We start from the raw sequence: 23,934 nt of genomic DNA on the forward strand, positions 1-23,934 counted from the left end.
ATTTTAGACTTATTAAACAGATGACTGTTTTAAACTGAATATTAAGAATCTACTGTGGACATGTTTGGGGGAAATATGACTTGATTGGGTTTGTTGTGGTTTTCTGAGCCCTCTGAGGGTCTAAATAATATCAAATCAATATTATTTTATTTCTATAAAATGCAGGTAGGTGTGAGTATTAAATAAAACCTAGTATTTAAGTATAAACACCACAAAATACTTTAGTGTGGTAATGGAGATATAATTCATCCTGTGTGCTGAAACACAGACCCACACAGAACTCAAAAGCCCTTTTTAATGAGTTAAATGCGCTCTGCAACACTGAATGAACTTTATAAAATATATATATTGAATTAATATTATGATTTTTATGTTTTTAAGTTTCAAAAATCATTCGGTGGACCAAAAGCGGAACGAGGTGCCGCAAACCGGAAGTGCGTGCGCTCCTTTTCCGTCCGGGCGGAAACGCAGATGTTTTGCACCTGATTTGTGTTTTGAGCAACTTTATGGGATCAAAGCGACGCGATTTGCGCCTTATTTTTTGTCTATTATCGTCTCTCATCGTTGCAGTTACGTTATGGACCTTGAGCTTTATGGGCTCTGAAACTCCATCAAGCAACACAGGTATCTGGAGCTCAGTTCCAAAATCTCAGCCACTACTTTTGGTTGTGAAATTTACAGTTACACCAATATAGGTGTCTATTCCATTGATAATCATCTCATTATTACTAATCATTGCTTGAATCTGTTAAATTGATAATGTATGCACTGGTTTTGATGTAAACCATCTTCTCCAGCAGCTGCAGGACCCATGCCTGATCAAACCCTGGCCTACTTCCTACAGAAAGGCTCTATAAAAGAGCCCAATGCTGCAGATATCCAGTGGTACCATGCAGCCAACAGCAAGCACAAGATCACAGAAGCCCTCAGAGGTCAGAGTGTAAACACGTTGCTTATTTTCCACATACCTCTATCCAATAAGATCTTGTTTGGATTCCTGATCTGTGCACTCCTACGTTAGACAGGACACAGATGATCGAAGCCGACGTGCTGCTCCGGGGCCGTGACCCGAAGGAACCCGTGATGGCACACCCACCACACGATGACAGTGACATCACGCTGCGAGAGTGGCTGGAAATGGTGGGGAACTCGGACAAAGGGATCAAATTGGACTTTAAAAGGTTGGGAAGGTTTCAAAAAAGTTGGGGGGTGAATATTTTTTGCTCCTTTTTCATCCTTTACTTTTCTCAAAGCCGAGCAGAGGTGTGAGCTGTGGATCATTTGGTACCAGGTAAGTGTGTGAATGAGAGGGGGGGGCAGTGGAGGGGTGTGGTTGCAGGGAGAAGAGGTGGAGAAGTTCAGGTACCTGGGGTCAACAGTGCAAAGTAATGGAGAGTGTGTTAGAGAAGTGAAGAAAAGAGTGCAGGCAGGGTGGAGTGGGTGGAGAAGAGTGAAAGCAGGAGTGATTTGTGATAGAAGAGTGGGAGTGAAAGGGAAAGTTTATAGGACTGTGGTGAGACCTGAGATGTTGTATGGATTAGAGACAGTGGCATTGAGTAAAAGACAGGAGGTGGAGCTGGAAGTAGCAGAGCTGAAGATGTTGAGGTTTATATTGGGCGTGACGATGGACAGGGTTAGAAATGAGTTTATTAGAGGGACAGCGCATGGAGGATGTTTTGGAGACAAGGTGAGGGAGGCAAGATTGAGATGGTATGGACATGGGGTATATCAGTAGGAGAATGCTGAGGATGGAGCAACCAGGAAGGAGGCAAAGAGGAAGATCAAGGAGGAGGTTTATGGATGTGGTGAGGGAAGACATGCAGGTAGTTGGGTTAAAAGAGGCAGATGTAGAGGACAGGGGCGGTGTGGAGACGGATGATCCGCTGTGGAGACCCCTAATGGGAGAAGCTGAAAGAAGTTGTTTATATTTTACAGTAGTAATTTGTTTATTATTTGTTTATTTGTTAAATATTATCACAGTGAATACATTACCTATTAATTAAATTATTGCTTTAATTTGTTAAATTATCAGAGTACAGTATGGAACCCCCGAACCGATGACTCCTGCGTAGGCTAGGCCATGTCTTGACTTTCGATATTTTCAAGTTACAATGATGTAATTGTAACGCATCTCCTTCGTCACTCAGAGCCCACCTGCAGCACGTATATAAGAGTCAGTGGCATAATTGTCTTGCGTGAAACTGGGAAACGAGCACTAATGTAAACCATCCTCACACAGAGGAAGGGCACATGGTGACTGGGTTGTTTACTGACTGGCTTAAGTCCACCAGGGAACCTTCTGTTTTTCTACTGTGTATCAACTAAAATCCAGGTGTGGTTAATGCTACAGCGCCTCCTTGAGGATACACAATACTTTGACTGGGTGTCTGGCGATGTAATTAGCCCCACCAGGACTACATTTATGGCATGTGGCAGATGATCCCTTATACAAAACCCTTGCTTTGTTCATTGTAGCCTGGATGCAGTGGTGGAGTCAATGGCCCTTCTGGACAAGGTTCGTCATCGACTAAAGGGGCCTGTGTGGCTCAATGCAGACATCCTGCCAGGGCCTGGAGGCACGGCCACACCTTTGGACGCTCAGGCCTTTTTACAAGCAGTGGCCACGAAAGAAGGAGACACGCTTTCTTTAGGATGGACCACTGGATGGTCTCCGAATAAAGACAACCCAGGTAACACACAACTTTTTCCCAGTGGCAGGTCTTCTTGGTTCGAAATAAAGAGTAGTATATAACAATTATCTACAATTATGATGTCGGTCTATTCTAGGAAATGTTTCTTTTCATTTATGTAAGGAGGCCTTAATCGACTTATTTTTGATGCCAGTTGCACTTGACATTGAGTTTTATGTCCAAGGTTACAGCTGGGAGATGGTTCAGCAGATGGAGGAGGTGTGCAAGAACCTGACTCAGCAGGTGACATTCCCAGTACGAGCCGCTCTTTTACCTCAGTCCTTCTTTCAATTCCAGTGGCTCCTGCGACAGTCAGACAGGTGGGACTCGTCATTTCAATCTCAACAGCACATCAGTATTCACCATACCAAAGACAATTAAGGCTACATCTGCAGCCTGTTTGCTTCTTAAGGGCTTGTTAGTGCTGAACTATTGATTGCCGGTTTGATTGGATTCGTGTTGTGTAACAAAAACAGTTGATCAGAATGCCGGTGCCACATGTTTGGTGTAATTTGGTGCCGGGCCCCCCAGGTATACTTGTTTGTCACTATAACAGAAGCACTCGACTGAGTCGAAAGGTGCATTGGAAAACTGAAGTGCGGGATCTCAGAGAGAGGGAGGCTTGTTTTTTATCTCCCTTGTTTTGTTTTTTTAGGTCTAGTGCACTTTAGTGGTCTGGTTTCTGTCCTCGAACAGTGACTGTGCAACTTAATGCTGTCCTTGACTGCAACAGCACTTGGAATATTTGTCATTGAATACTTTATTAAGAATACTTTCTTCTTTTTATACTTTATTTCATAATGTTGATGGAGACAGAGTAAGCAAAATCATTGCCGTTGCCTTAGTTACACTACTTTTTCACTACCTGACCATGTCCAACAATGAAGCCTATTGCACACAGGCTTTGAGGTACTAATTTCTTTTTCGTCTTGCTTAAATAAATTACACTCATTTCCATCTCTCTTTCAGATACACTCTGACCATTTGGACAGGTCAGAGTGATGTGCTGAATGTGGAGGATCTGTTACCCTACAGGCAAAGTTTCAGCAAGTCCAGGATCTACTATGACCTCTTAGAAAATCAGATTTCAAAGTTTAAAAGCTTACCCGGGTACACACTGTCACAATAATAATGCAGCTCTGAGATATTCTCCATCAAACTGGGTGCAGGAAGTGGGAAATGTGTGTTGGAGTTTATTCATGCCTCTATGATGATGATGATGATGTGTCTACAAAAAAACAGAAATAGTATACACACTATTATATAGTGACACGTTTTGGTGGGCTAAAGCCAAGAACCAAGTCAAGGGCATTGGTTTTGAACTTTTAGGGCTCCACACAATGATGGCACGTGTCTACAAGACCGACTTGAGCTGTAAAGTGTAGTAAAACGTGTAATAAATGAATATTTACTAATGTTTTTTATTTATAGCGTCTTTATTTTTTTTTTCGGCTCCTCTTTTCCTCCTATATGATGTTTAACAGAGAACACAGAAAAACGATTTTGTCCAATGTCTGACAAATCTGAAGAAATATCGACACACTATTTCCTTTATGTGACTTGATACAATATCGTACATTAGTGCACTTCATTGTCCGTAAATTTCCCCAAAGTTGGCCAGCCGTTTAATCTGCTCCGTTTGCATCGAGTGTCTTCTCAGCAGAGTCTTTTTGGTCTTCTGGTCTCGGGGAAGGCTCGGGGCACAGGGGACAAATTGCCTTTGAGCGGGAGCAACAGGTTTGTTTATTGTTCCGACTGCAGAGGCAGGACCAGGTTTGGTTCCCCGATCAGCGCTCGTGTTGGTGATAACTTTTATATCTGGAATGGGCGCATGTGGGTTTAGTGGCGGCAGGTAGCCCGGGCGCGTCTGTGCAATATGATCCAGCAAAAGAGCCCCAGATCCTCTGCGCTCCATCATCGCTGGGCTTCTCCTGTGGACTATGCTTTCCAGAGACTCCCTCGAGCCAGACAGGGTGGAGGATCGGCTGTAAACCAGCTTACGCTTTTCTGCCCCCCCTCCTCCCCCCAGTGTGCTGGCTTTGCCCACCTCTTCAGAGTGCTTACTCTGAAACTGAGGAAGTTGGGAATCTGAGCTGTAGTGGTCCATCCCGATGTTGCGTCGGCGCACCACATCCTGCAGGCTGGACACAGCTAGGTTGGGCAAGCAGTCCTGGTCTTTATCCATAGGAATGGTTTCGCTGCCTGCAGCTTCTTTGAGCAGGTTCTGGTGTGAGGCGGAATGTGGCAGTGAAACGCCATCATAAGACATTTTCCTGCTCAGCCACTTCATCTCCTTTTTTGGTTCTTTCTCAGATTCAGTTGTTTTGTCAAATGCTCTAAGCAGACCAGTGGAATCCATGCTTTGATGCCGTGCAACTGGCGGTGCCCGTTGAGACAAACGACGCTGGCCGTTAAAGCCAAAAGAGAGCTCTTCTTCTGGGGTGATGTCTAGGAGTTCCTCTGTAAAGGAAGAGGCCTTGCTCTGCTGCAGCAACAGAGATGGTGGGATCTTAAGAAATGGCTCAGAGTGTAGCCTTTGAAGGTGAAGAAGTTTGGCTATGCTGGCTGCTCTCAGTGGACTCGGGTCCCTTGTAGGTGACCCTGCCCTTGAATTAGAAGCAGTTGCAGGGGTAGAACCCAATGCTTGGTTTTCTGCCAGGTGTAAAAGGGCATTTTGTGACTTGCTCATGACATAAGAAGGGGAGAGTTTAATTTCAGAAGGCGACATGCACATGCTAGGGACACAATGCAACCGATCCTCCAAATCTGGCAGTGGAGGGACATTCAGATACTGTTTGGTCATTTGTCGGCCGGAGGGGAGTTTATCTGTAGTAATTATGATGACCTCTTTGCCTTTGGCCTTACAGGCATCTAGTAACACTCGCAGAGCTTCCTTGTCACCGGCATTTACCGCATACACCAATGCGGAGGTACCCGAGTGGTCCTCTAAACTCAGGTCTGCACCACTGGACAGGAGCTGGGACAAAATCTCCTCCCCGGCTCGCTCCACACAGGCGTGCATTAGAGCTGTCTTACCCGATTTGTCCTGGATATTTGGGTCGGCACCATTCTCAAGCAGATACCTACAGAAACAAAGGAATTACCATTTAATTGCGGGAAATCCTACGTAAACGGCAAAGAAATAATTTTTTTATATCCGGTCTAAACATTACTACGACCCCAGTCATGCCGAGACTCAGTGGTCAGTTCAGCGGTTTGCAAATGCCAAGTCAAACAGTCAGAGACATAAACAATATGTACCTGACTATCTTGTGTTTCGGAACACTCTGAGCATCCGTATGGTGAGTCTTGCAGGCGATCATGAGCGGTGTCTCTCCACGCTCATTGCTCTCGTTAATATAAGCCCCGCCTTCCAGGAGCAGCCGTGTCAGCCGCAAACGGCAAAGGTATACGGCCTTCAGGAGGGAGTTGCCGTCGGTCCACACCTCTGTTGAATCCTCCATGATGCTTCTTCAGACAGACAGATGGCTCTATTGTTTAAGGACTCATGGACAAATTGTAAGGTGTCTGAGCTTTGGAGAGCTGCGAGTGGACGACAGTACAGAGAGTCAGGAATGTAGTTCTGATATTGATGTATGTAATATTCTATTAAATACATTGTTCACCAGTGGCATTTTGCTAGCGCTTTATTGCCTCTAAACAAGCACTGAAAAGCTTCAATCACCAAAATGCAGCAGGAAAATAATGTCAAAGATTCAAGCTTTCTCAGTTATCTAACCCCTTTACATGTCTCTAGATTACTCCATTGGTCCAAGGTTGTTGCTTTATTCTCCTCAACATCTGAAAGTGAATATGTTCTGCCTTAAAAAAAACATAAGCAATGATGGAAAAAAACAGGTAGATAGAAGCAAGTAATGCCCTGAACAACCCTGCACCAGTTTAGATTGCACCAGGCATGATCAGACTGTATTTGCTAAGCCCCCCCAAAAAAGAAGAGGAGGGGGGATCAGGAGAGAAAGCATGCCGAGTCGCTGAAAGGATTAAACTTCTCCTTTGGTTCACTGATGGAGTCTATTGTGTTTATGACCTTGTCCTCAAATCTAAAAGTGCAACGCCGAAGCCTTCGCCTTTTTTTTTTTGCTGAAGAGACGGAGAAGCTATTAAATGCAACGGGTTTCTCAGCACAGGGCTTGTGTAGATTGAGAAGCAGTTTTAAAACGTTAAAAAACAAATGGGTAGACGTTTCGGTGATGCGCAGGAGGTGCATGGGATTTGGTTACAGTGCATCCGGAAAGTATTCACAGACCTAATTCATTACTTTCCTCAAGATTCTACAAACAATAATGACAACGGGAAATAAGTGTGTTTAAAATCTTTGCAAATTTATTACAAATAAAAACAAACATAGAAATATATATAATAATTCACCTCTACATAAGTGTTTGCTCAATACTTTGTTGAAGCACCATTGGAACCAATTACAGCCTCAAGTCTTCTTTAGTATGACGCTACAAAGCTTAGCAGACCTATTTTTGAGCAGTTTCTCCAATTTTTCTTTGTAGAACCTCTCAAGCTCCATCAGGTTGGATGGGGAACGTAGGTGCACAGCTATTTTTTAGATCTCTCCAGAGATGTTCAATCGGGTTCAAGTCTGGACTCTGGCTGGGCCACTTAAAGACATTCACAGAGTCTTCCTGTAGACACTTGTTTGTTATCTTGGCTGTGTGCTTAGGGTCGTTGTACTGTAGGAAGTTGACAGTGGTTTCAAAGTTGTTTCCTTTACGGATGATAGAGGCCACTGTGTTTCATTGGGACTTTCAATCCTGCAAAAATGTTTCTGTCCCTTAGACATTCCTTGGACTTCATGGCTTGGTTTGTGCTCTGACACGCACTGTTTAATGTGGGACCTTCTATAGACAGGTGTGTGCCTTACCGAATCATGTCCAATCAATTGAATTTACCACAAGTGGACTCCAATCAAGTTGTAGAAACATCTCAAGGATGTTTCAGATCAATGGAAACTGGATGCACCTGAGCTTAATTTTGAGTGTCATAGCAAACGCTGGGAATTCTTATGTTCTTGCAAAATGTGCATATGTGCTTCTTCTTTCACGATGCCATTATTGCTAGTAGAATTTGAGGCAATGTGGAAAACATGAATCTCTGTGAATACTTTCCGCACTGTATATCGAGATATTCGGCACACTTTGAAAAACTTTATCAGTTTTTATACTGTTTACTAATTACACCGTACCCAAATTGATCAGCATGATATAAAAGCAGGCAGGCAGGAAATGCCATGCGCCAGCCCTCTTGATTGGAGTGCACACACTCGACCGGTAGGATACCCGAGCCGTGGCTCCTAATGCAGTGCACCACTGGGATGGCATTTATAGCCCCGGCGTGCTTTGTGCACTTGTCTCTAGGCCTTCAATCGGTCTCCTGAACAGAGAGAATCCTTAATGACTCCTCTCGTCTTTCTGTCTGCCTGCCGCTGGAGAGCGTGGAACAAACGAGCATCACCAGGCGGATCAAATCTCGAGAATGAGGGCACTTGACGCTCAATGGTGATTAACACTAGATATCGCAATGTTGAGCATTTGTAATACTTTTAGTCGGGGCTTCGTGAATGACAAAGTGCAAAGGTCAGACCTTTGTGTTTGCTCTACGGCTATTTTAATGCCCTTGAATCGGACCAGAACTGGGCTGGATTTGTTATAATGTACTTCAGATGAATATCTGCAGACTCCCACTTTGCACTTTATAATTAATAATAATAAAAATGCACATACCTCCGGCTTACCTTGTTTCCTGCAGATTTTCAATCCTTGACCGGGTTTGCTTTGGCGATGTCGCTCGCTACAGCGAAAAGGCTGAGTGTTATCCGATACACCGGATCAAAAGAGTCAACAAGTTACGGATAAACGAGGCAGAGAGTGGATGAATTCATGTGCGAGACGGAGGAAGGGAGGGAGGAAAGGAGGGAGCGTGAATGAGGGATGGAGAGGGAGAACAGGTGTGTGAGCTCTCAGGTCTGGAGGCAGGCGGTAACTTACAGTAGAGTGTGTGCAAGAGAGAGAGAGAGAGAGAGAGAGAGAGGAACGAGGCAGCAACGTGACGCTGGTATTCGCGTATGTTATTATTCTGACGTGAAAGAGGCGGCGGAGCTCAGCTAATCCGCCCCACAACCGACACGCTTCCACTGTCACCGCATCCCTGACCTAAAGGCCACCGTGGCGTGTTCGCATCACCATGACGCTGTTTTTTTTCCCCCTCCCTTTTCTCCCATGAGGCGGTGATTCTAGCGCACTGGCATTGACTGCGCTGACGAGGAATGCGTTTTCAGAACATGGCAAACTATTCAAAGTTGGGAGAAGTAGATCAGTAATTGTCTTTGACACACTATCAAACATCTCCATTTTTTAACAGTGAACATCCAAAATTCACAGCATACAAAGTTCTATTCATTAGAGTTTCTATCCAATCAGAACTCAGCAGTCACATCACGTGTTGCAGTTACTGCTTTAACTAATACGATTTCAATTTGGGGGCCATCTAGGAGGCATCCGATCATGTCTGCATATTCACGTCCTTTGATTGGACGCTAGTCGGCGCTCGCAACCCTCATCTGTAGCAAACTGCACAAGCGCAATTATTTATGTGTGGATTTAATAGCTATGTTTTCTATTCCACAATTTTCTTTCCTGTCGAATTTGCACAAAATTACAAATTCATTACAAACCCCCAGGAAAACCTCAATGGACCGGAAAAAAAAAATGCACAAAAATGCAGAGAAACTCTGGGGTCATTTCATGAGGTGAATATCGATGCTTCTGCTGGAGATGATGTATGTGGGCGGGATTGTGTTCATTGGGTTTTCTTGCTTCAGTATTGACAATCATTCTCACTGTTCGAGATTCCTGTCTGTTATGCAGCAAATATATATGTATATAAAAATCACAATAATAAAGGGGGCGGAGCTTCCGTGGCTGTTGTGTTTGTTTCAAAACTCTGAAGCATGAAGATCAGTTTACATTTAAATGATATTATAAACAAACAATCACAAAAAAAGAGAGGGAAAAAAGCATTATCAATAACACGGCTGTAGTATCATCCTGGGTGTTTTTCTTAAATAAATAAATAAATAAATAAAAATAATAAAAAATTGCAAAGTTCTTTTTTTCCCTTTTTTTTATATATTTATTTTTATGGATTTAATATGCAAGTATGAATGTAATTGATGAACAACAGAGCAGAAAAAAAATTCCAACGAACTTGATTTCTGACGTGGGGCATCACTGTGTTTGTGCTTTCAAACTTTATATTCGTGTTTGGCTAAAATCAGAGCGTGATCTTTAACAGAGGTACAATATAACAAACACTGTATTTAACACCGCTCCGTACTGGGGGTGTGTTTATGGACCGGAAGAAGGAGACAGGCTTATGTAATGATTCGGTCAGAAATGAAGTGTTGTTTAAGGAGCGAGATGAGGGGAGATGAGGGGAGATGAGGGGAGCTGAGGGGAGCTGAGGGTTTGGAAGGGGCTGCCGATCACACTAATTTTCAGCTTAGCGTTAGCCTCCTGCTGGGACCTGAAACCAATCAGCCTCAAAGGTTAGAGCGGATTGCAGCCTCTGGCTTTTGTTAAACAGGGCTGGGGCATTAATGCAGGATGAAAGTGTGTGTGTGTGTGTGTGAGCATGTGTGTGTAGATGAGCTCCATAAAGGTTTTCATTCAATACGAGGAGCTTTGTTAATCATCAGCTCTCGAGACGAAAGACAGAATGCATATTTATGAGAGGAGTGAGGATGGAGGGCAGGGGAACATCTCTCTCACACACACACACAATGGGGACGAGCTGCTCGGACCAGGTGAGGATGAAACCCAGCCATGAAGATGCTTTAAACGGTGGAAACTAGAACAGAACAGGGGGATTCTGAGAAAGAGAAAATTATGACATGTTTAGTACTTGAGGTTACTTGGCTACAGAGACGGTGCCTGTGAGCAAATCCTGCAAAATCGTCTCACACACACACACACGGATCTCAGTAATAGGCAGGTGTGTGAGGTCTTTCAGCACCACTCTCTCAGCACTGTTCCACACTCTCGTACACTTCAAATACGTACTGCAGCCCGTTCTCCTCCTGCAATCCCGACGCCACTCCGGGGAACCTGCGAGAAGAACCGGGAGACATGTCAAGCCACTGAGAACCTTCTGATCTCGAAGGCAGTCTCGAGAAACACAAGGGTTTACGCTTCACATTTCACATCTCGTTTCTATAGTAACGCCTCACTCACTCGTTGGTGGACGTACATGAATGGGCAAAGTTTTTTTTTTTTGCAGGAGGTCCGTTGGAAGGAGTCTCCAGTGTCAGTGTGATAGAAGCGCTTTAATGGAACGCTGAGGATCAGCAGAATTATTGGCACCCATCATAGGGGGTAAATTCTGTTAAATGACTGGCAACCAAGGATTATTGGTTATTATTAGTTAGTTATTCTAATAAAGCATTGAGAGAAGGAGGAGAATTTGCAGCTGGCTCATGGGGTTTCAGTTTAATGTCCATCAGTGCAGCTAAGCTGCTTATACACACACACACACACACACACACACACACACACACACACACACACACACACACACACACACACACAGGGAACATCTGTTCAGTGAGATAATAATAACCATAATGGCTTGTCAATCCCCCCAGTGTTCCCCTTGAATGGGTGTCTGAGTGAAAGAACTCACCTTTAATCCCACGGGCCACGTTTATGTTCCGTAAGAGCGTTTTTTTTTTTTAATTTATTTTTTTTTCTCTCGAATGGGACTTTCGGATTCACGCTAACGATACGAGCCAACAAATCCATTTGCGCCATTGTAATGGAAAAAACGTCATTTGGAACGGCAGTGTGACCTCTGATATGGAACTTTATAGAGAACCTCTTTGGCTATGAAGCACCGTGTAACTATGGGGTCACTTTCTGCCGATATACAGACAGTTTTTAACCCGTTGGATTTGTTGTTGCGGAAAGATGAAATTGGGCAAAAAAATAAAAAAATAAATTAAAAAAAGCCAATTGGACGAGGTAATACTCACTCGGGGAGGAGCCTGAACTTGTCGGGATTGATGTCGGGAATGAACGTGTCGCAGTCGAACTGCTTCTGGATCCTGGTTACGAACAGACGCCGCAGCCCCGAGCTCTCCATCACCTCCTGCCGGAAACCGGACGTTTCACAAAGATGAGAAATCAATCAATTAATAAATAATTAAATATCTAAATAACACAAATCTCAAATCTCTGCTACTTTTCCGCCATCAAGTACATTGTGTACAGGAGGAACATCTGAGCGTCACGATACACCCCCACCACCACACACACTAATTATCTTTCATTACTAATTAAAAAGGATTTTGATGTTGTTCGGGGGCAGCGGTGAATACCATCGACTCGCAAAAACATTTTTACAAAACGAGTCTCTGAGAGAAAAAAAAGAGAGGCAGAGGGAGGAGGCGAAATGTGAAACAGGACCACGGAGAAAGAAGACGCGTCCTTGAGCTTTGCCGTTGCCGTGCCAACCGAACCGCAGAGTGACTATAGGCAACACATTGTTGTGTGTATGAGTGTGTGTATATGTGTGTGTTTTTAATCAGAAACTTCAATGCTACACAATGCATACAAAAATTTGACACTGCACACAGACACAGACACACACACACACACTATACATAGTGGACCGATGCTCAGACGACCTAGTCATATCGTTTGGGACACGTCCACAGTGAACGGATGTTTATAACGTGGGTTTATATCCATGTGATTTGGGACACACCCACAACCTTTCAGAGAGGTGATTTTGCAGTGGCCTATGCAGTGACCTTTGTGTCATTTGGGTCACAACCGCAGTATATAAAGACACTGAGGGTCCACAATGGACTTAAGACTTAAGTGCATCATTGTAATGGCCTTCAATGATCTGCAGTGTGTGTGTGGTTTGGGACACATCCAGTGAGGTAGTGTGTGTGTGTGTGTGTGTGTGTGTGTGTGTGTGTGTGTGTGTGTGTGTGTGTGAGACCTTATAGAGCGAGCTTCCACCAATAATCCACACTTGATCAGCTTGAGCTTTGAGCTCTGGTTCGTCCAGGAGATGAAGTGCTGAGCTTAAGTCGGACGCTAGGTAGTGTGCTCCCTCAGGGGGCGCTCTAAACCCAACAATAAAACAAATCATTATTGAACAGTGTTCCAGTAAACCGTGAAGTGCACTTGACCGAGTACGCTCTTGTAAAAGTTCTTACTTGAGTTCTCGGCTCAGGACCACGTTGATTCGGTTCTTCAGAGGCCGGTTCTGCACCGGTATCGAGTACCATGTGTTCCTGCCCATGATGACCACGTTCTTCTTACCTGTCACTCACACACACACACACACACACACTGCAGCCAGTGGATACAATAATACTATATATATTTGGTAAAGGTAAAGAACCTAAAACACGTGCAGTGTCTCAGTGGTTCAGATGTTGGTTTTCCAATCAGAGGGTCATGAGCTCAAATCCAACCACTAAGCTGCCACTGCTGGACCCCTAAACAAGGCCCTCAACCCTCAACTGCTCAGTTGTATAAATGAGATAAATGAGACACTCTGGATTGGGCGCATCTGCCGAATGCTGGTGTAAATAAAGGGTGTAAAGAACGTGGTGGATGTTTAGGATTTTACCTTCTGCTGAAGGAGTCATGGTCATCTTCTGAAAGTGCTTGAATTCCTTACTGCAAATACAAAGAGGCGAATATTACAATTATACCATTACATGTTTATACACACACACACACACACACACACATTTGCATTTGCACACACACACACACACACACACACACACAGGACCAGGCAAATGTTTGGACACTTTTTCCTTCAGGGTTTTTATTTTTTATTATTTTCAACATTGTACATTAATACTGAAGACACCAATAACCCAGAGTATGTTTTTAGATTTTATATTTGTCCAAAAGTAGCTCTAACTAAACATTTGTTTGTTACTGAAGCGGCAAGTCTCAAATCGATCCCCAGAATCCGCAATAATGCGCAATTCCGGCAATTAAAACCGTCCGTGTGGAAACATAGCAATGTTCCACTTTGAACACAAGAATATTTTGTCTTCATGCTCTATGTTGAGTTCAGTTTCACTAATATAAACATGCCCATGTTGATTGGAGTATTTAAAACTAAAATTATTTATTTAAGGAACATTTAGAACATAAAATCTCCTCAGAAGAACTCCTGTAGGTCAAACTGCTGAAGGTTCAGCTGGTCATATTGTTATGGCTGATCAGTGTGTAGAAGTTCAAATCCACCACTAACACTGCCAACATCGTCTCATTTTCCTTGTTGTTGATGAAAAAAGCAATCAGAAAATAGATTCTAGATCAGAAATTAGCATTTTCTATTATAAGATTTTACTCCAAAACGTCACCAGTAACAACACAAATCCTCTGAAGTGACAGGTCACGTGACCCGTGACTCAATAATCCTCTTATTAACATTATAAAAATGATTTATAATTAAAGAGAAGCGTCTAAAATAATCAGGTTTTAATATTATTTTAAAAAGAAATAATGAACACATCACAATGTTATTAATTCATGTTTTTTATCTATAATCAATATAATGTAAATCACAGGAACAGTCGGCCGAATACCAAACGAGTCGCTAGTGACCATGTAGGTGTCCTATGAAGGGGTTAAAACAGAAGAGTTCTATATCCATGTAGTGCACTATGTTTAAAAAGCTGAGACGTTTGGGACACAGCCGGATTTACCTGAGTCTGATCGGGTGCCATGGCAGAGTTCCGTTTTTCCCGATGCCCAAATCTGGACAAACCGCAACAATGCAGTTTAACACGCGGCTCATCGTCTGTTTGTTTATTTGTTTGTTTGTTTGTTTGTTGAGAATGAACGCGGTTTCAGTGCGCACGCTCCCGGTTATAAATCTCGCGGTGAAACCAAGTCACATGGAGTAGTATTCCCGCCAACTTTTTTACAACAACCGGAAATGACGTTTGACGTAACGCGGTCTGAGTGTTCCCCTACAGGCGAACTGGTGCAATTACATGAGCTGAATTTTTCTGTATTTCCATTTCAAAACAAGTGCAATTAATATATATATATATTTTTAAAAGATATAAAGCAGCACATTTAATTTATAAACATTATATTTGGGCCAAAGTTATTCTTTAATATGTTAAAATAAAGTACAATATATTTTACCCTCGATGTTCACCTCAGAATCACCTTTATTGCAAAAGTATTATGGGTGCTGGTGTTTCATTAAAACAAGTCCCCTGTGTGTTTTTCTTTTTAATTTGATATCTGTGAAGCTGCAAACCTTTACGTGTTTTCTACAAACATATCACTTGGTCGAAACAAAAAAAGCAAACAATCTTGAGCAAGATAAGTTGCTAAAAAGTGGTTTTATTTATTTAAGACACACCGAGGACGAGGTCGAAAACATCAGATGATTCACTTCACTTGTACTCGTACGAATAAGTCAGCGTGCCTCCTTTGCTCAAAGTGCACTTATAGGTGTAAATGCCACGCTGCAGCTGAGCGTAACAAATTCCCAAAAGGTCGTCTTTCTTAGCATCCTTATCCCAAACCTGCAGTTTCAGGCTGTTTGTGATTTGAGCTTTACTCCAGGTCAGGGATGAGCTCCACGAGGGGTTCGAGTTGCTCTTAATCACGTAGGTTTGGCTCACATACTCATTTCTGACGAACAGCTTCACGTAGGCATCAGGAGCGGTTCCAAAATCACCTTTCAGCCCTTTAGCACGCATGCCGTACACACGCAGGCCAGCACGGACGGGAAGTGGCAGGCAGAGTAAAACGAACATGGTGAGATGCACCAGCCGGGGACTGGAGGAGAACGTCATGGTTTTATCTGTGCGTCAGAAATTCATTGGGATGCCATTAGCGTATGTCATATGTCGACGTTAGCTTTAAATATGCCTGTGAAAAGTATGGAAACGCGATTGTTTTAGGGTTTTTGAGAGGCAGATGAAGATTTTCTTCGACCCAACAAATCTATAAAGTCCAGATGTTCCATATTATTTGCAATGAAAAATCCTAACTAAGCAGCATTTTCTCCAAAGTGCAGCTGATAGACTTTGACGTGCCTCTTGTAAAACTCGCCCAAGATGTTCTACACTGGTTGTAGGTTTCTTGTGATCCAGTTCATCCCAGTGCAGTTCAGGATTTAGGTGCTGTGGCTAGGCAGGTGGTTCCATGATAGATATAACTCACGACTGTTTATACTCTAAATAACAAGTACAGAACTCAGTTGTACGTTTCGGCTAATCGTCTTGTTGTACGATGAAGTCGGCTCCAATGAGCTGCAGTCCAGACGGAACTGCACGGTGTTGAAGTGTGGAACCTTCACCATTCAACCTACATATATATGAGTTAGCGTGTTCTCCAAATATCGACAAAGCTACATTCATTTCATACAAATGATCCTGCCATTGGTCATGGTGAAAGTTTCGTTTTTTTTTTAGAAATTAACACCATTCAATTTAGCATATGAACAAAACGAATATTAGTCTCTTTTAAAAAAAAATAGAAAACGAGGAGTTTCCACACATTTCACAGGCTCACACAGGATAAAAAGTAAATTATTCATGTAAAAATGTTTGATTTATTCATTCTGTGTGACATGACAACTAATTAGAGAGCAAAATACGAGAAAACTTAATATTATATTAAAAATGAATTATGGATTACATAAATACAATAACCCGGTTTGTGTAAAAGTCGCTTATCAGTTCTCACCTGCTTTTGTGAAATAAACCTCTCTCTCTCTCTCTCTCTCTCTCTCTCGCTTCACTTTTCAACGTCAATTTAAAGGCAACACAATCACAATATCATCCTTGACCTTATCAGCTGTTTTTATAGGATATTTATAGGACTACATCTATTGAGGACTGTTTTTAAGACCTTGACAAAAATTTTCAAAACATGTATTTCTTCAGTATTGAAACAGCGATAAGAACCTTGATATCTGGTGCAGTGAGAAGAAACCCAGATGCTGGAAATGGCTGTTGAATGAAGGAATCGAAAAATGCAGACTTTCAGGAGATTTCTTGGAAATCGGTTATTTTTCTTTGGTGTCATTTCATTATAATGCTTTAAATACAGCAAGAGACTTCAATGTCCATTGGAAGCATGTAAAAGCGTTATGTAGCTTCTCAAGGTCAGGATTACATAAAAAAAGAAATGTGGAAAGGTTCAATATGAACGTTTGCGGCGTTTGTAAGACGACATCGCATACTGGTTCCTCGATCGTCCAAGATGGATCTCAAAATCTGTATCATTGGCGTTGGGAAAAGAGTCCAACGTAGAAGAAACCCGAATAATGTGCAGATTAACTGTGCAGGACAAATGAGGAACTCGTAAACAGCAATCACAAAACCTTTAAACGGTCGTTGATCATCAGACGTGTGTGTTATTTGTGTTGAACCAAATCATTGAATGATTATTGCGTTATTATGGGGACTTATTCAGGGCATACGTAAACTTAAGACCTTAACTAAACATGTTCTGGTGGAATATGGAGGTCCTGGTGGTGCTGAACGAAGAGGAGCACGAAATTTGGATACTGACAGCAGGTATTTGACTTACTTTCATGCAAACGTTTTTCCGTATTTGTTGAATACATTGTGTTATATGGCAACATGGTCGATTTCTGGATTCTGATTCAGAAACTGTTCTACGTAAATCGATTTGGAAAAAAATGTATAACGAATGAGTCTCCAATGTCAGTGCTTTGTAACATTATATATTATTTGTATCTGATCTCTTCCTAAGAATGGAGTACATTCCCATACAGGTCCGCCAAAAATATGTGGCCACCTCCGTATTAATATAGAATTATTCCCTTTTCCTGTTTTATTAACCTCCACTCTTCTGGGAAAAGTTTCCAATGGATTTCTGGGGATTTGTGATCAAACCGGATTCCGTGTAAACAGTTGAAATAGGAGCGTGTTAGAAACAAAATTTGAAAAACAAAAGTTTTCATTAAAAGTCTGCAATTTTATTGAACACATTTGGTCACATGACGCACAGAGGTCTATGCCAGATTATATCTGTAATAAAAGGTGCCTTTCTTCAAGGAGGTACACTTCAGCTCTTTCCCAGTGCCGTTCGCACTGGTAATTCTAACGTAACAAATACCCAAAAGATCATCGGTCTTAAGGTCTTTGTCCCAAATCTCCATTTTCAGAGACGCCCCCTTAATGCAGTGAATAAAGAAGCTCGTGTCCCAGGTGGGATTGTGCGTTCCTTTAATGACCTCGGTTTTGCTGACGCTTTGCCCACCGCAAGACACCTTGACATACGGGTCGGGACGGTTGCCTGCGGCGTCTCCGGGCAGTCCGATAGCACGGAGACCCCACAAACGAAGAGGTACGGAGGTCATCACATGAGGCGACGAGACCAGTATGAGAAGGGACACGAGGTGAAGAGGAGACATCATGGTGATTTTTTTTCCTAAAAAAAAAAAAAAAAAGACAAAACTAGATCAATCAAATTACACAATGTGTAGCAGAAGAAGATGCTACAAATAAAACTTAATACGATAGCTACATATAAAGCTGTGCTAAGTGTACGGATTTATATATATGGATATTTAATCCTAATGAAAGTGTTACCCAGGAAAAGCAAAACACCCAAATGCTGTCTGCTCGGCTCTGCCTCATTTTTAAAGAGGATTGAATCTTATGGCAACCTTGAGCTTATCAACAGGTGATGATGTCCCACAAATTTCTGGAAAATCTATTTGCCGAAACACAAATATTATGTAGCTGGGTTGTTGGCATATTCCCAAATCCCAGGAGGACATTCTTCAGTCCCCTTAGGTTTTACCGTTGTAGGTTCATGTTCAGGTAAACTTCTTTACCTTCTTCAGCAAGCACCAGGCTTCAACCTCACCGAGATAAACTGGAAAGTCTTGTGGCTGAATTGGAAAACAACTAGTGAAAAGATTTCCCAGATGAGTAAAGTCTGTTATAACAAGCACATACGGGTGTGATGGTCAGGTGTCCACATACTTTTGGCAATAGATTGCATAGCAGTAAGATTCTCTGAAAAGGGGACCCCGGTATCAAGGAACCTTTCATTTTGATGGATCCCCAACTGGATGTTGTTGCTAGGAATGTCTTCTGCCCTCTAATAATACGCCTTTGAAGCAAAAATATCCAGTTCTGTTGGAGAACCGCTCTAACTTATTGAACTTTCATTGATCACACAGTTGTGAGCTGGGGAACGATTTCATTTCATTAACCCCAGGACGGCAGCATCACGACGAACAGAAGCTCCATCCAAAATGTATAAACAGACCAAGACAGATAGAAACACGTTCTCACAAAAAAAACCCTAAAATTAATCACCCTAAACCACGTAGCAACAAAAAGTGCTATGGTCCAATGGTGTTATGAGACATTCTAATAGCTATAATCACCAAAACATCTCCCAAGCATGGTGAGTTTGTTATTGAAGCTGGAAAAAAAAAATTGCAAGGATTTCATTGTTCACAAATATCTACCTGTGTAGATCTTCCATTTCTACTGTATCGTCGGTGATAACGATTTATACTGGTGCTGTTTCTACAACAGAAGGAGAGATGTAAGGCAACATGTACAGGTAGTCCCTGAGCATGGAGATGCGTTACGATGACCCCATTGCAACTTGAAAATATTGTAAGTCAAGATGTGGTCTAGCCCACCCAAGAGTCATAAAGTATACTGTAATACGTTAATAACAAGTTACAGTTCATCATTCAGCGATAGCATGCGAGAGCATCAGGTTGCAAGTTGAGGACCGATCCCGATGCGCTCCGTTTCAAAAATGAGATAGACAAGAGCCAAAATTAGGCTTTGAACACCAAAAACACAATAAATACTTTTTGTAACACAGGAACAAATGAACTCTGTAGATCGCTGACGAGAGTAAGACATTTCACGTGCTGCATCGTAACGTGTCGTACAAAATTTGCGAAATTTTTTCGTATTGCTATCGTAAGATCAAAAAATTGTAAGTCAAACCCCCGTAACTGGTAAACGTCAACTCATCAAATAAATGTCTAAAAATTAGCCCACTGATTTCCCACCGTCGCTATTCTCATGATACTCAGCTAGTTCTAGCGAAAACTGAAAAACGAACACGTCTAGCTACTGTCCCGTTCTAGATTATAATCTGTAATGCAAATCGGTGTAACTCTGGTCATGTTGCTTACCTTCAATGTAGCTTTTGGAGGCTGGAAACCGAAGAAAATTTGATCTGCTTGTATTGTAATGGGAGCCCCGAATCCTGTGTGAACGTCCCTCAAAACAATGCAACGTGTCGGAATTTGAAACAACAAATAGACGTTGAAATACTGCTGAAGAAATCTTATCATTAAATCTCTTCTGATTCAATCACATGCTTGGTGGTAGAAGGGTTACAAGAAAAAAAAAACAAGACATTTTTAAAATCATCATTTCGTGTTTTAGGTCAAAAGTGCACAGATCTCACACTTTAAATACACATGTGAAGAACGATAGTGTTTTACTGCATGAACGGAACTGCATCGATAAAAAGACAACTTGTTGTCGTGTAAACTCTCGTGGCGAGGTAGAAACAACCGGCGACATTTTATTTCACGGCCTCACGTCCACACGATGTGGAGTTTGCGGTGCCTCCTCCTGACTCGGCTCTGCAATTTAGTGACGTTGCTCCGACTCAGAGACCAGCAGCCGCTGACATCCAGAGTGCTCAGGCGGGGACAGGAGGCCACGAGTCGTGTCGCCGTCTCCATGGTGACGGTGGAGCGCTGCAGGTTGGCATGTCGGAGACGCCGGAGAGGTTGGGCGTGCCGGTCCAGGACCAGACGGAACACGGGGTCTAGGCGACACGGAGCAGCGATCAGAGACAGCGTGTGGAGATGAAGGGAGCCTCTCAGCACGGACCAGAGCACCCCCTTCAGGGACGTCCAGCACAGCACAGGCTTCAACTGTCTCTCTTCCAAGGAGAAGCTGAAACCAAAAATAGTGAACAAAGCAGTCAGTATATTAATGAAAACGAAGCATGTAGTGATACAGATTTAGTGTTTCTTACATTAGTGTTAAAGTGCGGAGGTGTGGTAGACACGGTAAATCCCAGTCTTCAATATCTTCATCTTCGTCGTCGTCTTCCTCCTGGTTGGACCGCGGAGGGTCGATGTGAAATGTAAGTGCGGTGAGTTCAGGGCAGGCACGGAGCAGTGCAATGAGATTTAGGTTCCCGTCGGCTTGGACCCCCTCCAGAGTGAGGGAGCGGAGACAAGACCCGGAAACCTGCAAAGGAGGAACCAGTTCATACAGGGGGCCGGAGAACCGCAGTGAGAGGAAGTGCAGCTGACCTGACCACCGAGCCAAACCACGAGTCAAACGCATGCTCTTGGAGAAACCTTCATGATCATCATCATCATCGTCATCATGGCAGTTTAGAGATACAGAGCGAAGATCAGGGCACAAATCGCTGACGGCGTCCAGGCTGTCCAGGGTCAAACCCTGAACCTCGCGGAGACGTAACGTAAACTTCTGGCTCGGTTCATCTTTTCTCTTGTCTTCATGTAAACTTGAGGATCTGTCCATTTTCTCCTCCAGAGCCACATCCTCATTGTTGTCCTTAACTCTGGCATCCCATAATTCCTGAAGACAATTCACACCCTCCCGAGTGGTAAAGCGATCAGTTAGGGAGAAATCCCGATTCTGGATCATCACGCAGGCGAGTCCGAGACCCTCGATGGCAAGCCGGTGCAGACCAGAGACACCCAGCAGAAGGAAGGCAGCTGAAGCCAAGCCATCTTCCTCGTCCTCTCCCAATCCGATGTCCAGAGCCAGCACGCTGCTAAGACGTTTAGGTCCTCGCAGCGCCAGGGGCAGAAGGGCACCAGGAGGCAGCTGGAGGCACCGAGAAACGTCAAGGTGCTGAAGCAGCGAGCACCGATGGGCCACCGTAGCAATTACGGCACGGTCACTCAGAGTTCCAGCCAGGGAGAGAGAGTGAAGGGAGGACAAGTCGCTTAAGAGGGAACACAAAGTAGCGGAGGAGACGTTCTGCGCTCCACTCAGGTCTAAACTCTTCAGAGACTGAGGACAGGACAGAGACAGTGAGAGACATCAGAAGTCATCAATGAAATATCAAAGAGGCATCAGATGTACATTAGACATAAAAGAACATTAAATAAACATAAAAATTAGACATCAATGAAATCAAAAGGACATCATAAACACCAAGGACACATCACAGACACTACAGAGACATCAGACATTAAAGTACTAAAATGGTAACACGTTAATAAAACCATGACACACACACACACACACACACACACACATTATATATTATATATATATATATATATATATACAATTTTATACTGCAAACATGACACTGTGTCTGTGTGTGTGTGTGTGTGTGTGTGTGTGTGTGTGTGTGTGTGTGTGTTACCTGACAGCGCACAGTGATCAGGCTGCACAGGTTGGCAGTGACGAGGTTACAGGAGTGGGACAGTGAGAGTGTGTGTAGTTGCGGCAGTAGGAGGAGATGCAGCGCGGCACGAGACACGAGCTTCCTGTTAGACAGGACACACAGCAGCTCCTCGATCAGATCTCCTGCTGTAAACAACAACAACAACATCAGATTTCCACTGCTTCAACACTTCTGTGGGAGAATTAACACACACACACACATACGCAGAAGGCTGAAGGGCCCCATGACGTAGCGGAAGAAGTAGTGATCCATGTAGTTGTGAGCGTAATCCTGCGTCCACACGTCCTTCATGTTCTCCGCCAGACTTAAGACACAGAGACGCCTCAGTGATAAAGGCTCGTCCTCCTCTTCCTCTTCACACCCATGCTGGAGACTCTTCTTCTTCTTCATCCTCTCTCTGCCCATCTCTCCATCCTCCTCTCTCTCCCTCTCGGGGGCGACCTCAGCCTGCCGGAACAGAGGCATCGCTCACTTCTCAACCCAGAGACCCTGAAACACAGTGGGGCAGTTACTACACGGTAGTGTCCAAGAGAAAGGCATTAAGACACTAGTGTCCATGAGAAAAAGCACTAAGACACTAACGTGTCCATGAGAAGGGCATTAAGACACTAACGTGTCCATGAGAAGGAAACTAAGACATTAAAGTGTTCATGAAGGGCACTAAGACAGTGAATGAAATAAAAGCGGAAGTAGTGAGAGACAGAGGAGATCCTCACCCTGTGTGTGTCCATCAGTATTACAGAGCAGCGATTAGATTTGGAACGAGTCCTCTATGGTGAAATGAGACACAGCCCGCCGGATATGTCCTAATAAACATCAGCGAGGTTTTTGTTCTAAATCCACTAAAGCGTCCCTAAAGCGCTGTTAGAAGAGTCTCAACTCTGAAGTGTGACTTCCGGAAGACGAAACGCACAAACAGACTTCAAAACCGGAAAGACGTTCCCAAACGTTCTGTAAAGCCCGCCTCCTTTTTAATGATTGGCTATTCCTATTCTTAACCGTCCAATCATCTCCTTTCATAATCAATTCACACGTTCAATAATAAATATATGTATAATAAATATATCAGTTAATTATTATATAATAACTCGTCCATGTTCAGTGTAATATTATCATTAATATACAATTAATGATTTCACACTTTTTCAAATATTAAAAAAAATATTGAAACTAAAGAAAGAGTTTTATTTCACGTTTATAATAATCATCATCATCATCATCATCATCATCATCATCATCATAAATCCAGTGGTTTTTCTGATCCAGTCACAGCTGGACTGTGGAGCAGGACTGGGTTTCTGCACAAACACAAAATCTCCTACAGATCTCAATTTATATTCTCAATAAAGTGGATAAGTGAGAATTACAATTTACTTCATGGCTCCTAAAATTACACACGAGTTTCAATCTCCATGTGTGTAGAATTAATATAGAATTACAGTCGAGCTGCTGATCAGCTTCATCAAAATCCTAAGATTCCCACTTCTTAGTTATTCAGAGTTTTGTAATGAAACAAAGTGAGAAAAATCCTTATAATGTTCTTTATTTACAGGTTTATCAGTAATATATATATATATATATATATATATATATATACACACAAAATAGGCAATTTAATACAATGAAACAAAATGTCTTCACTTTGGTTTTAAACTTGGAAAAAAAAAAAAAGTGCAAAAGTTTAGAGATAAATAAATATAAATATAAAAATATAAAATTCACTTTTA

At 42.8% G+C, this 23,934-nt stretch overlaps 5 protein-coding genes across 11 annotated transcripts; 1 reads left to right on the top strand and 4 right to left on the bottom strand.

Moving 5' to 3' along the window:
- The first annotated feature begins 427 nt into the window (after positions 1-427).
- fam151b (family with sequence similarity 151 member B) lies at positions 428-4,105 on the top strand. 2 transcript variants are annotated; one of them, XM_046842024.1, is made up of 6 exons: positions 428-624; positions 798-932; positions 1,022-1,181; positions 2,476-2,690; positions 2,875-3,010; positions 3,660-4,105. In XM_046842024.1, the coding sequence occupies exons 1-6, from the start codon at positions 507-509 to the stop codon at positions 3,817-3,819; spliced, it is 924 nt and encodes a 307-aa protein (XP_046697980.1). In that variant the 5' UTR covers positions 428-506; the 3' UTR covers positions 3,820-4,105. The 2 variants fall into 2 exon arrangements, with proteins under 2 accessions (XP_046697980.1, XP_046697981.1); XM_046842025.1 differs by having other exon boundaries at positions 801-932.
- A 41-nt stretch (positions 4,106-4,146) lies between these two features.
- ankrd34bb (ankyrin repeat domain 34Bb) lies at positions 4,147-8,708 on the bottom strand. 3 transcript variants are annotated; one of them, XM_046842021.1, is made up of 3 exons: positions 8,455-8,708; positions 5,952-6,233; positions 4,147-5,773 (listed from the first exon to the last, which is right to left on the bottom strand). In XM_046842021.1, the coding sequence occupies exons 2-3, from the start codon at positions 6,152-6,154 to the stop codon at positions 4,279-4,281; spliced, it is 1,698 nt and encodes a 565-aa protein (XP_046697977.1). In that variant the 5' UTR covers positions 6,155-6,233; positions 8,455-8,708; the 3' UTR covers positions 4,147-4,278. The 3 variants fall into 3 exon arrangements, with proteins under 3 accessions (XP_046697977.1, XP_046697976.1, XP_046697978.1); XM_046842020.1 differs by having other exon boundaries at positions 8,444-8,708; XM_046842022.1 differs by having other exon boundaries at positions 5,952-6,161; positions 8,455-8,467.
- A 1,116-nt stretch (positions 8,709-9,824) lies between these two features.
- Positions 9,825-14,705, bottom strand: dhfr (dihydrofolate reductase). Of its 3 annotated transcripts, none has more exons than XM_046841792.1 (7): positions 14,464-14,705; positions 13,365-13,414; positions 12,946-13,057; positions 12,726-12,852; positions 11,749-11,864; positions 10,781-10,825; positions 9,825-10,589 (listed from the first exon to the last, which is right to left on the bottom strand). In XM_046841792.1, exons 1-7 carry the CDS (start codon positions 14,553-14,555, stop codon positions 10,445-10,447), a joined length of 687 nt encoding a protein of 228 aa, XP_046697748.1. In that variant the 5' UTR covers positions 14,556-14,705; the 3' UTR covers positions 9,825-10,444. The 3 variants fall into 3 exon arrangements, with proteins under 3 accessions (XP_046697748.1, XP_046697749.1, XP_046697750.1); XM_046841793.1 differs by having other exon boundaries at positions 12,946-13,051; positions 14,464-14,704; XM_046841794.1 differs by having other exon boundaries at positions 10,449-10,825; positions 14,464-14,703.
- A 390-nt stretch (positions 14,706-15,095) lies between these two features.
- Positions 15,096-16,566, bottom strand: LOC124380825 (perforin-1-like). The gene is made up of 2 exons (XM_046842094.1): positions 16,469-16,566; positions 15,096-15,581 (listed from the first exon to the last, which is right to left on the bottom strand). The coding sequence occupies exon 2, from the start codon at positions 15,571-15,573 to the stop codon at positions 15,169-15,171; it is 405 nt and encodes a 134-aa protein (XP_046698050.1). The 5' UTR covers positions 15,574-15,581; positions 16,469-16,566; the 3' UTR covers positions 15,096-15,168.
- Positions 16,567-20,156: 3,590 nt separating this feature from the next.
- Positions 20,157-23,157, bottom strand: si:ch211-214j8.12 (uncharacterized protein LOC100000539 homolog). 2 transcript variants are annotated; one of them, XM_046842180.1, is made up of 5 exons: positions 22,924-23,157; positions 22,411-22,696; positions 22,166-22,329; positions 20,789-21,804; positions 20,157-20,706 (listed from the first exon to the last, which is right to left on the bottom strand). In XM_046842180.1, exons 2-5 carry the CDS (start codon positions 22,670-22,672, stop codon positions 20,340-20,342), a joined length of 1,809 nt encoding a protein of 602 aa, XP_046698136.1. In that variant the 5' UTR covers positions 22,673-22,696; positions 22,924-23,157; the 3' UTR covers positions 20,157-20,339. The 2 variants fall into 2 exon arrangements, with proteins under 2 accessions (XP_046698136.1, XP_046698135.1); XM_046842179.1 differs by having other exon boundaries at positions 22,166-22,332; positions 22,924-23,156.
- Positions 23,158-23,934: the final 777 nt, after the last annotated feature.

This window comes from Silurus meridionalis, chromosome 27 (assembly GCF_014805685.1).
Source record: "Silurus meridionalis isolate SWU-2019-XX chromosome 27, ASM1480568v1, whole genome shotgun sequence".
In the NCBI taxonomy this organism is placed as follows: Eukaryota; Metazoa; Chordata; class Actinopteri; order Siluriformes; family Siluridae; genus Silurus; species Silurus meridionalis.